This window comes from Epinephelus lanceolatus, chromosome 8 (assembly GCF_041903045.1).
Source record: "Epinephelus lanceolatus isolate andai-2023 chromosome 8, ASM4190304v1, whole genome shotgun sequence".
NCBI lineage: Eukaryota > Metazoa > Chordata > Actinopteri > Perciformes > Serranidae > Epinephelus > Epinephelus lanceolatus.
In genome coordinates, this window is record NC_135741.1 from 38,740,192 (window position 1) to 38,752,456 (window position 12,265).

The 12,265-nt window shown below is 39.5% G+C and overlaps 1 protein-coding gene and 1 long non-coding RNA gene across 2 annotated transcripts; both read right to left on the reverse strand.

The window, feature by feature from the left end:
- Positions 1-438: 438 nt before the first annotated feature.
- On the reverse strand, positions 439-5,903 carry szrd1 (SUZ RNA binding domain containing 1). The gene is made up of 4 exons (XM_033628427.2): positions 5,736-5,903; positions 4,355-4,404; positions 3,570-3,839; positions 439-2,623 (listed from the first exon to the last, which is right to left on the reverse strand). Exons 1-4 carry the CDS (start codon positions 5,781-5,783, stop codon positions 2,512-2,514), a joined length of 480 nt encoding a protein of 159 aa, XP_033484318.1. The 5' UTR covers positions 5,784-5,903; the 3' UTR covers positions 439-2,511.
- Positions 5,904-10,892: 4,989 nt separating this feature from the next.
- LOC117258673 (uncharacterized) lies at positions 10,893-11,294 on the reverse strand. The gene is made up of 2 exons (XR_004501778.2): positions 11,197-11,294; positions 10,893-10,936 (listed from the first exon to the last, which is right to left on the reverse strand). It is a non-coding gene; the product is annotated as an uncharacterized LOC117258673 (long non-coding RNA).
- Positions 11,295-12,265: the final 971 nt, after the last annotated feature.

Here is a 12,265-nt window from a genome sequence, read left to right on the forward strand (position 1 = left end):
AATAGTGTGGTCCTGGGGGTGTTAGAGAAGCATATTGTATTGGTTGGTTGCATATTTTAGCCAGTTAGTTTAGCCAGATTACAAACTATTTACTCTTACATCTGACCATACATACATCTTAGGTTTGGATTTATCCAGGTTTTCAGATTTACACCTCCTCCCCAATACACCAGAGGTGAATGGAGTTTCATTTGCAATGCTCAAGGCTTTGAAAAATAACATTTAAAATGTTCAATAGCAACATGTTTTTCCAGTAATATTTGGCACTTGTTACTCTGAATTATCCACAGCTGTCAGTGGGATCAGTGTCAGTTGGAAGTATGTTAAACTGAATAATGTTCCTGTTGAGTTCAAACACACATTATCATCAGCTGCTTTGGACAAAATCACCAGCCTGCTAATTTAAAGTAGAGAAATGGACATGCATCACCAAAGACATTTCTTGCAAATCATTTTATTAAATCAGTATTTACAGGCAGTTTGTGTTCTCACTCAGAGCTCAGCTACACCCGTTTGTCTCCTGCTCTGCTGCTTTCTTTCCTGAACTAGAATCTCTTACCAGTATTGTGAATACTCCCTCGGATATATTCGGTTTCTTTAAGTACAGTAACAAAATCGACAACCAGGAAGCAAAGATGTGATACGGGAGGCACAAGCTGAATTTGACCATTACAAGAACGTTTCTATTGATGATGTGCACCACTGAATATGGCTTTATTGAGATCTCTTCTCTGTTTGGACAAATAAAGAACATCTATTGGGCACAATGGTTCTGGTCATACAACTAGTCACTACCTCTCTGGTTTACATACAGCTGTGTCTCCATTTTCTATTTCAGCAGAGGACCATCAGTCACTGAACAATCAGTGGGGTAATGTTACGTTTCTGATGTGATTAAGATGCTAACAATCGGACAAAAAAAAAAAAACCAAAAAGAAACCCTGGCATTCATTCATCTTGGGACGTGGACATCGTTCAGTTACATTTCACTGAATAGCACTGTTTCTAACAAAGTGCCAACCCAAGCTTTATTACGGACACTTGCTTTTTGAGCAATGGAACCCACTGGAAAAATACAATCTTAGTTCATTTCATTCATTCAGTCTCGTTCACTTGCACCTGAGTTCCTACGTACTGTACGTCAGTAAAGGACATGAAGAAACGAGCACGCTGCTGACGAGGTGGTTATATGATGGAGAGGTTTGTGAACTACGGCAGTAAATTCATTCCTCCCATCTGACCCTCCCTGGAGTTGTTGCCAACACCGCCTTCAAATAATGACATCTGAGTTAACTGATGTATATACAGGCTGATTTTAAAATGGGATTTTGGTTCGCTTCGATTAAAATACTGCTCTGACATCGCTGCCATCTCATACAAAAGGCAGAAAAGCTACTTAAAAACAGACTTGAATCCACAACCTTCTTTTCATATCTTTTTTTTTGCCTTTAAATAGAAATAATGATGTGACGGTCCAAGGAAGACAGCTGAAAAGCTCAATTAAAAAACAAAAGACAAACCTTAAACAGAACTTGTCAGATAAACAACTTGACACTCACGATCCTCAGTTTTTAAAAACAAATGGCAATTTTACATTGTAGGGGTGCACTGATAATGCTCACAGCTCAGTTACCAGACAAGTACCGGTTTGATACTCGGCTTTAATGGTGAGTTTACTGTGGGGCATCTGACACCACAACCTGCAGCCCACCACAAGCTGTCTGTGTTTAAACTTTACGCAGAAACCTAAACACGACGTAGAGACTATTTAACCATCAAACAAAGGTGAAAAATGTGAAAACTTCCTATTCCATAAAAACTGCAGATATTGTTAGGTTTATTTAAAAAAAAATCTCAGTATTAAATACTGTTTTAATGAACAGGTCCTTTGTGGTGTATGTATGATGTGAAGTATGATTATCAGCACTCTGCAGATACCAGAGCATCCCTAGTATAGATGATTAAAGACAAGCAAGAAAACAAAAGATAAAAATTTAGTGAGCAAACATCTGAAAATTAAAAACATGTATGTAAAAGGTGTGTAAGTGATGTCTGGTATTATTGCTGGGGAGAAGCTGCTGCCCGAGTACCAGCTCATCTCATTTTGCTAAGGGCCCATCACTGCGGCTCCTCTCACTTTAAGTCTTTGCTTCTGCCGGCATCTTGAGACGGAGCCACTGGGCACTGGAGGAGGAGAGATGGAGGTGAGGGCGTCTTTTAAAGGGATCATCACAGTGAGTCCAGAAGATGTCCATAATCACAGTGTCAAACAGACTTGAGTGGGGAGAGAAGAGAGCATATTTCTATTTGACTTCCACCTGCAGTTCCTCACTCCCTGACAGTTCCACGCAACTGCTAGTGGGAAGAGTGGGGCAGAGGTGCGGCTGTACTCACAGCCCATCTGATATACTGGAATTGAAGGAAGGAAGTTTTAAGAACACAGTACTGTCTTTGCTCTCTGGTGGCCCTTGATCTTTCTCCCCTCAATGGCTGGGTGGCCCCAGGGTCCACTTATCTGTGCTGTCGGAACCCTTGGGTGCCGTCTGGGCCGGCTGGCTGCCGGACAGTGTGATTGTTTGATCGGGTGTCCTCTGAAGGCAATGTAGAATTATTGCGCCCTGCCCTGGGAGAATAAGAGGCAATGGGAATAAATTAGCGACAGCAGCCTTTTGACATGTGCCAGCTGCTGCACATAAATGACTCACAACTTGTTTCTAGTGGGCAAGTTTCAGCAGCTTGTTTTCAATGGAAATCTTTCTCCTAAACTATCCTTACTACAGGATGCATGCATGACTTTAGTGTTCCCTTTTGGTTTTAGGGAGTTAGCTTGAAAATTATTATTATTATTTTTCTTATTGTTCATTCTTCTGTTTTGGGTTTTTTTTTATAGAAATTTTTGGCACAATTCACCACCATTAAAATCCCACTGAACACAAATGAAAAGAACTTCCTCTTATTCAGTCAATTAACTTATGTAGTGTAAAAAACAAGAGAGGAGCTCCACCTCCTGTCAAAGCAATGTGCTTGTCCAAGCTGTAGTTTATAAAACGAAAAAAAAAAAGTAATTTCAGGAGGTGAAGTCGCCAAGACTTCAGCTGGGAATAGTTTTGTTTTTTAGTGGCCACTGCCTTAGTTAATGTTCTGACAGTTAGCTTGTGTTGCTACTGTTAAATGTCTTCTTTAAGGCTTGACTTTCATTTTGTTATGTTTTGTCCCCCCATCTAATTCAGGACTGTACTCTAAAAGTAGTATAGACAAAGGATAAATAAAGTTGTGAATGAAAAACACTGTTTTGTAATCAGAGTAAAATATGGCACTGTGCTTTGATGATGAACACATTTCAATACTCAACAACCAAAGATGTTAATTACTAGAATTAAGGTGCATGGAGCAACCCTAAAATAATACCTACTCATTTACTGCATTTCTCTCTAATTTCTACTTTGCTCACAAAAAGTAAAATACCGTCTTCGGCACAATGTTGAACACTCAATTGCAAGTGCCCTTCAGAAAGGCCTTATCAGGCTGTAACTAAAACTGTTAAACTGTCAATATTTGTGTATTATTACCTGTCTGTGTTGGGTTTGTCCTGAGGCGTCTCCTCTGGGCAGGCGCTGCCCAGTATTCTCTTCCTGGCCTCGGCGTACTCTGCCTCACGCTGGGCCAGAGACTTGACCTGTGGCGTAGGCCTGTTCTGATTTAATTGTGATCCCAATGACCCGTTACTTGCAGGCCGCTTCAAAATGCGTATCTGAGGTGTGGGGGCTGCTGGTAGGGAGTCATCCTGTATCACCATGGTTGTCCTCAGTGGAGATCGTGAGGAAATATTGCTGGACTCTCTAGAAGCAGATCAGCAGGACACAGTCAACCCAAAATTAATGATACGACAGACAGGAAGGGGCCATGAAGTGAGGAAGGCAGCACTGATAAAAGCTTAGATGACACATTTATAGCAAAAAGACTTAAAAGAAATACAAATATATTTACTACTGATTCTTGTTTTCCCTACATTAAGTTACAAACTTAGTACAACTTGTCAAGACAATTTCTGAACTGTTTGGATCTGTGCTACAATAAAGCTCACTTAGAAAATAAATGAATGAAGAGTAACAGCATGAGTGGATCTAATTTGTGCATCCCTAGAAATAAACTGGCACTTGGTAAATCACCTGTACAGTGAGCTGCAGAGGGGCTCTTAATAATTATTAAAAAGGTTTAGGTTATGTCCAGGTATGTACTTTTACAAATAAGCAAGAGACATAGGGGAAAAAAAACATAGTCTGAATGTAAATTTAAGCAAACGTTTAAAAAGTCACAAATATGGACCACGTTTCTTCTCCTTCTAAGAGCTTACTTTTCTTTTTGGCTGATCCTTAGCTTCTCTTCTAACCGTTTTTCCATTTCCTGTGGAGAAAAAAATAATGCAAACATGTATTTGTGTAAACAAACAACATAGTCCCATTGATTTGGGGCAAAAATACAAGTGTGGCAGCTATTAAGCGAGTCGGAGAGTGGATGGACAGCAGGGTTCAGTTACAAGCTATTTATACATGTGTTAGACAGCTGACAAGTCATAACACAAAGTACTCAACTAGCTAACATTAGCCGGCTGATGTTGCCAGCGAAAACGGTTAATTTAAGGTTTGATGAGCTGAGTTTTACATCGACTACCCACATGAAGACATGTAAAGAAGCTGCTGGCGTTTTGACCAACTTCTCGGAGCCACGTTCTTGACGTCACGAGCTAGCAATAGTCTGCCAAACTACCGCGGCGGTGGCTAATTTTAGCTAAATGTTACCAACTTGCCAGTTTGGCAACACAACTAGCTCCTGCCCCGGCCAGTAGTTGACAACATGGCCGAAATTGGTGTCCCCTTGACGGCCTTGTCAACTACAGGAAATCACTAAGTTAGAAAGACAAGCTGGTATTATAGAATTAAAGGCAAGCTCTATTGTAGTAAAACGTGCTAAATAAACCACACTGTAATAGTGACCAAAATAAGTTCAACAATCGCTCTTGTAAAGTTACTTGCTCACTTTGACAGTAACATTTCGACAATTTGAACTGATCTAAACGCTGCTAGTCGTTTTCCACAGAGTAGGTCGGTTAACGTTAGTCATTATTTCGGGGAACAGCGTCAATCAATGTTTAATAAGAGTTATTAGCTTTACAAAATGTAACGTAACGTTATATGGAATGGAATATGAGACGAGAGAGGGTCGAGGAAGTGTCTTCAGTCTTGTGCGAGCTGTGTACATTTGCTAACATGCAGCCTTAACTATCATTCAATTAACACATTTTCCATGTTAGCCATGCAATAAACAGCTAGCTTAGCATTAGCTAACCACAGCCTAAGCATTTCACCAGGAACTCTAATTTCGTGAGTTTAGCCCGCGTCATATCACTGTATTCGCTAGCCAGCCACCGCTAGTTAATAATAAGACACACTGACGTTATTTTATGAGAAATTTGTTAGAAATAGCAACGTCACTGGGCTAGTTAGTTGGCTAAGTCCATGTTAAGCCTGTCTCGCTCGCTAGCTAGCTACTTGACGTTAGCTCGCCAAGTTTCTCAAAGCTAACGCTAGCTTAGCCACATTGTTGGCCCGTGGGAGTCGCTAACGTAGAACAACGTTATGGGAACTTCTAGAAGCAACCTTGTAAATATGAAGAATCTACCCAAAAAGATAATCGTCTTAAGCATAAGAAGGTACATTTGGACTTAAATTATTTACCCCACTATCAGCAGCTTCCTCCCAACTTTCAGCGACCTCCTCATCCATGTTTCATTTTGCTCAGACACGCTGTGGAGTTGGACGTCCTGGGCTCCTTCAGACCCGCCTCTCGACTGTCCACAGGCTTTGACATCACACTGACGGATTTCCCCACCGCATGATAACCCCTCACACAGCTGATCAGAAACGGGCCAAAAGTGGCTAACTACATTTCAGTACAGCCATAGTAAACAAAGACCAAACCTAAGTGTTCTGCTGTGTCTGAACAGGCGCAGGTATGTGAACTGTGTTTCACCCAATAACTGTTCTTTGCTGCTCCCTCCCTAAATGTGAAAGTGAATATGGTGATTGCAACAGAACAGAGCATGAAACATTAAAATTTTAACAATTATGTCATCTATCAATTGAGATTATCTGGAAATATTTTGTTAGAAGTAAATGGTAGTGTAATTGCATGTCTGCTTAACTTGTATGTAACTCACATTGCAGAGACTCTGGTGTGATAGATCTCACATGATGAGTGCTCATGAGTAACAGTAACAGTAATTCACTGCAGCATGAATACACTCACTCCATTACTGCTAAGACCTTTTATCATATAACATTCTGATATAATGACAAATAAAGATTAATAGAAAATTTTAAAAAAAATTAAACTTGATTAAATGATTTCATTTTGATATTAGTAACCCTGAACCTTTTATGCAGGTTAAGTTTTGTTAAAAACATTAGAATAGCAGTGCTCTGGAGGGAAAATGATTTGTTAAACTGTGCTGTTGGCACAGTTTAAATAGTTGTTGAAGGACGGTTGCCCTGTCCTCTGGTTTCTCAGCCAAACCTATGTAAATGTGAATATTTTTTTACATGCCATAGGGTGAACTCTGAATTTTGGATTTTTGATAGATTGCCAATAAGACCACCGAAAACTCTTAAGACTATCTAAAATGTTACCTTTACACTTGTTTTGTAGTGCTATGAAAAATATATGTTGCCAAATAGATTATCTAAGAAACTTTGGACCTTCAAACACATCAAGAACCCCTACCTTACTTACATGACATGTTCAGGTAAAATGAAACATGTTTGTGTGTTCTTTAAACGGTTAAATCCAGTCATCAGTTCAGTCATTAATTCATTAAATTGTTAATTTAACCTTACTTTTCATTAAAAATATCGTCTAACTTCTCTGCCATGCTTTCCTTGTTCTTTTGCTGCCTAATTCCTTAGTGCCATATTGTCTACAATGGACATGTGAGTGTGCTTGCGTGTGTGTAACACTGTTGGCTTATTCTCGACTATTGCAGCTGACATGGACTCATTGCATCATCTTTAATATTTTTTAAGTGACAAAAATACTAAATATGTCTGTGATATGACAGGGTGCCACACAGTAGCATATGATTTTATGGCACCTGGTAGGCTAAAAACCTGCTGGATTCACTTGTCACATTTTAGCTTACCTGGCATGTTCTGTTCTTGTCACCAAGAAAACATTGTCTTATTAAGCACTCCCTCAGTTTTTAGAGCTGCTGTATGACTGTTTCTATTTGGACACATGAGGGCAGTGTGGGTTTGTTGGACCACTGCTGATGTTACAGTCAGATTTAGTTCAAATACAACAGTGGGAGTTCTTGGTTGTTTGTCATCAGAGCATAAAAACAAGAAAATTTAAATTTTGATAGCACATCATTTGTAATACATATACAGTATAATACAGGCTGTGCGTGTGTGTGTGTGTGTGTGTGTGTGTGTGTGTGTGGGTGTGTGTGTGTGTGTGTGTGTGTATGTAAGTGGTAAATGGACTTGCATTTCTATAGCACCTTTTCTAGACTTCAGACCACTCAAAGTGCTTTACACTACATGCCACAATGGCATGTCACCCATTCACACACACACACACACACACACTGGAGGCCGAGGTTTCCATACAAGGTGCCACCTGCTCATCATCATCACCATTCACAGGCACTCACACACATTTGGAGTGCAGTATCTTGCCCAAGAATGCTTTGATGTGTGGACTGGAACATCGAAATGCTTATTTTCCGATCAGTGGATAACTCACTCTACCTGCTGAGCTACAGCCACTGTGTGTGTGTGTGTGTGTGTGTGTGTGTGTGTGTGAGAGAGAGAGAGAGAGGAGAGAGAGAGAGAGAGATTTTAATTTCAGCACAGACATTTGTCTTTCTCAGTGGTGAAATGAATCTGTTCTTAATAATCTGATGAAATAAGCAGACCCTCTGTTACATCTATAAATTTCTTAACACCTCGGTGGTTGATTGTAAGAATGTATTATAAATGATAATAGGAATGGTTGATAGCAGCAAAGTGCATATGTTGTAAGTATTGGACTTTGCACATTGGCTAACTGCACTTGTAGGACTGAAATGTTTTATCACCACCGGAATTACATTTGCTTCCTCAATATCAAAATCATTTCCCCCAGATAAGAGAGGCTTTTTTATTTTCTAAATTAAATGCTGTAGTAGTGATTTGGAGCAGATATGGTGGAGCTGATCTGACAAATTAGAAATGAACTCAATAAACCACCTGACATGCATGTCAACTTTTCTTATGTGCCACACTGTCTTATTGTAGCCCAATATGTTTCTGCTTTATGGTAGTAGTGTCTGGTATATACATATACTGTATGATATGTATAAAAATAAATGTTTATATGATCAACCAATTGCACTGACCTGCAGTAGAAGGACAGTAACAGAAAGACGGGATTTGGCACTAAAAGATTATAACTTTGGAAGATATCCACTTAATTTGTTAAACTCAGACTTTTATCTCGTTTTGTCTTCAGATAAACCTTGAAATGTATTTTTTGGGAAAACTGAGGATCCCATAACCTGTTTCAGACTTGAAAAACTGTGAACCCCAGGACTGTAACTCCATCCATCCATCCATTCATTATCTGTAACTGCTTATCCTATTCAGGGTCGTAGGGTTATCCTATTCATGGAGCCTATCCCAGCTGACGTGGAGTGAGAGGCGGGGTTTCCCATGGACAGGTGAACAGACAACCATTCACACTCATGTTAACATCTATGGGCAATTTAGAGTCAACAATTAACCTACCCTGCATGTCTTTGGACTGGGAGGGAGCAGGAGAACCCTCTTGCTGTGAGGCAACAGTGCTAACCACTGCACCACCATGCACCGTGCACCACGCCTTTGCCCATTAAAGAAATGTGTCCAGTTGCTGATGTAGAGATTTCTGCAACAGCTTCACTGCATTGAAGGTGCATGGAGAAGGGAAATTGTCTTGTGGTTCAAATGGAACATATTAATAATCTTACTCAGTGTTTTTTGTAACATGTTGTATGATGACCCTGATGAAGGCCACAAGCCATATAACAACAAAAAGCAATGGAGAATTTGTTTCTTTGCATTTTTTTATTTCCTTGCAGCAAAAATAACAAAAATGACAATCCATATCACATATTACAAGCATTATAACAGTATACTACCAACATATAGACATTTGTTGACATGGAATTAGTAGTATTACCAGTAATAGTTTCTACATATTTAGACCATGACAGTACTTTGAAAACATCTATGAAATGGTAAAAATCATACTGATATCATTTTCTTTTTCATCAAATATATGATGTAATAACATTAAACATTAACAACAATGAATAGTCATCCTTTTTTATATGTCATAAAAATTAGAACTTTATTATTTTACCATTTAGCATTTTAGCCTCTTTTTTTTTTGCAGCAAATCGTTAATTACATTAGCTTAGCTTTACTACCCGCACCATTAATGGATAAATGAAACATTTGGTAGAGCACGTTTTTAAACAAATGTTCAGTACAATCTCTGAAACTATGACATGTTGAAAAACTATGCCTATCTTGGAAAATCCTTCACCACAGAGCCGTCATATTGGAGTGCAAAATGTTCCCTACCAAACAGTTGAGCAGAACGTCAAAGTTTGGGTTTCTCTTGGTTGTGCTATTGTTTTTTGTTCAGCTGCAGGGGTTGTAGTTGCTCATACTGACCACCCAGTTCTTCGAAGCTGTTAAAATGCATCATCTCCTGTGCAGAAGATGATATTCTACTTGAAAAGTCATTACAGACACTGTGTGTTCAATACAGCACATGTAGGTTTCATGTAGTGCCTTTTGGTCTGATCATACGTCTGTTAAATAAACTACTAACTAGAATGAGTTTTACATGCAGGATGAATGCCATGTTGGTTGCTGAATGTTACTGAAAGAGAAAGTTGTTGTTTGGAGATTAACAAAATGAAAAAGACTTTTGATGCTCAACCAGCTGCAGCATTGACCCCTGCAGCTGAGAGCCCTCCAGTTAAAAAGAAAATCATGCCAGTGATCCTGAAGCCAGTGACAGCAGCGTGGTGATGCAGGCTTTAACATCATGCAAGTCTTTGTGAAGAAAAGCAACAGAGAGACTTCTCTTCTGATGACTTAAATACTGAAACAGAAACTAAGCACATAGGCTGAGGCAGGACAGAGATAATGCGTACGACACAGTGATTTTTATTTACAAAACTTTTTAAAGTTGTTCATTATCCAGAATCTTAAAGCTCCTCTCTCTCCTGACAGGGCTAAAACATCAGCACCTATGGACATAGTATCCTGTCACGTATCCTATCATGTAAACAGTCACCAGTGCAGCCAAAGCTCCCGCCGCCTTCAGAGCTACTCCAGTGGTGCCGATACACAGTCTGTTGTACAGCCTGTGAATGTAACAGAGAGGGAGGCAGTCAGATCAAACAGCATTTGGTTAACAGGAAACACTGTTTTATGACCAGGTTTAACCACAATGTCACTTTATTTTTTATTATTAAGGCTTCACAAAGCTTAACAGCTACTGTAGAATTCAACTGGTGTCACATTTTAAAAGCTAACTTTATATTTTATGATTTGAGACTCACCTTTCTTTAACCCCATCAAACACATACACAAGTGTACAGCATCAGAAAATTCTCAACAGTATGAAAACTTTACATTTGATCTTTGCGTCTTTATGTCCAGCACCATTATTGAGTCTCACCTCATGGCAGTCGACTGTGATGCCTCTACGTTCATGTTAATGTTGTCCTCGTTCCAGCGATCATATTGTACGCCACCGGCAGTGTTGGAGTCCATGTGGGAGGTTCTTTCTCCGCTCAGAGGTTTATCTTCTGCCGGTAATCACTGTTCACTCACTGCTTAGCCTGGACACATAAACTTGACTACAGTAAACACTGACAAATGTTGACTTGAACATGGTTTTATGGTATTACATATAAAATATGACATTTAAACTTAGTTAAGGTGCATATAAATCATGTTAGTCACCGTTTAATCAGCCCCAGAGCTAAATCAGACCACATGACTGAAATAATCAGACTCATAAGCATTGATTTGATAACTGTCGCCCAAAGCAGAGCTCACTTTATATCTCCACATTCAAATAAATGTAATCTGTGCTCACCTGCATGAGTCTGAAACACTTCACCCGTCTAAAGAGCTCTGTTTTCCAGCACTTTTAAAGCCATGACTGAGAGAGCTGTGCTTCGTGATTGGCTTCAGACCATGGTCATAGTTCATGTGTTCACTGAGTTCAGCCTGTCATAAATCCACTGTTCATACTCTGGCTTCCTTTATACGACTCTTTCTCAGTGATAAAGCATCAATTAAGTTCTGTGTGGTTAGTTAGTGTCCGGTTTCTACACATCCTGTGTGCAGATAGTGGACTGCCAAGTAAAATACTTTTTTTTAGTTGAACATAATATTCATATGTTGTTTCAAACATTTTCTTTTTGGCTCTGTTGCAGATGATAAACATGTTGCGCCTCTTTTTGTATCATCACCCTATTCAGTTTGGAAATCAATTCAATCAATCAATTTTATTTATAAAGCCCAATATCACAAATAACAATTTGCCTCAGACGGCTTTACAGCATAAGACATCCCTCTGTCCTTTGGACCCTCACAGCGGATAAGGAAAACTCCCCTCCTCCAGGACGGACAGACGTGCAATAGATGTCATACAGAACAGATCAACATAATAAATTAACAATAATCCGTATGACACAGTGAGACAGAGAGAGAGAGAGAGAGATGCAGGACAGACAGTAATGACAGTAGCTTACAATAACTTTAATTTAAGTAATAATATTACAATAATAATTACAACTATTGTGGTACAATATGCTGTAGATATATATTAATATAGTATATATATGTGACAATAATCACATGTGTATAATGACAGTAGAAGTATGACTAATGATAACAGCAGCAGCAGGAGGCATCTGGCAGGACCACGGCAGCAGCACAATCACACACGTCACACTATCCAGGCACTGCTGTGATAGAAGTTAACCTGAGAGACAGTGGAGCACAAAGGCTCCGGAGAAGAAGCAGAGTTAGGGACATGCAGTAGAGCCGAGTTAGCAAGATGCAGTAACAGGATATGAGTGTTAGCAAAGGAGAGAGAGAGAGAGAGAGAGAGAGAGAGAGAGAGAGAGAGAGAGAGAAGGAGAGAAGGTGCTAGTCTT

Coding starts and splice junctions, on each gene's coding strand:
- szrd1 (XM_033628427.2), bottom strand. CDS start 5,783: ATGGATGAGGAGGTCGCTGAAAGTTGGGAGGAAGCTGCTGATAGTGGG. Junction 4,405..5,735: donor AGGAAGCTGCTGATAGTGGG/GTAAATAATTTA, acceptor TTTTCTCCACAG/GAAATGGAAAAACGGTTAGA. Junction 3,840..4,354: donor AGGATCAGCCAAAAAGAAAA/GTAAGCTCTTAG, acceptor ATCTGCTTCTAG/AGAGTCCAGCAATATTTCCT.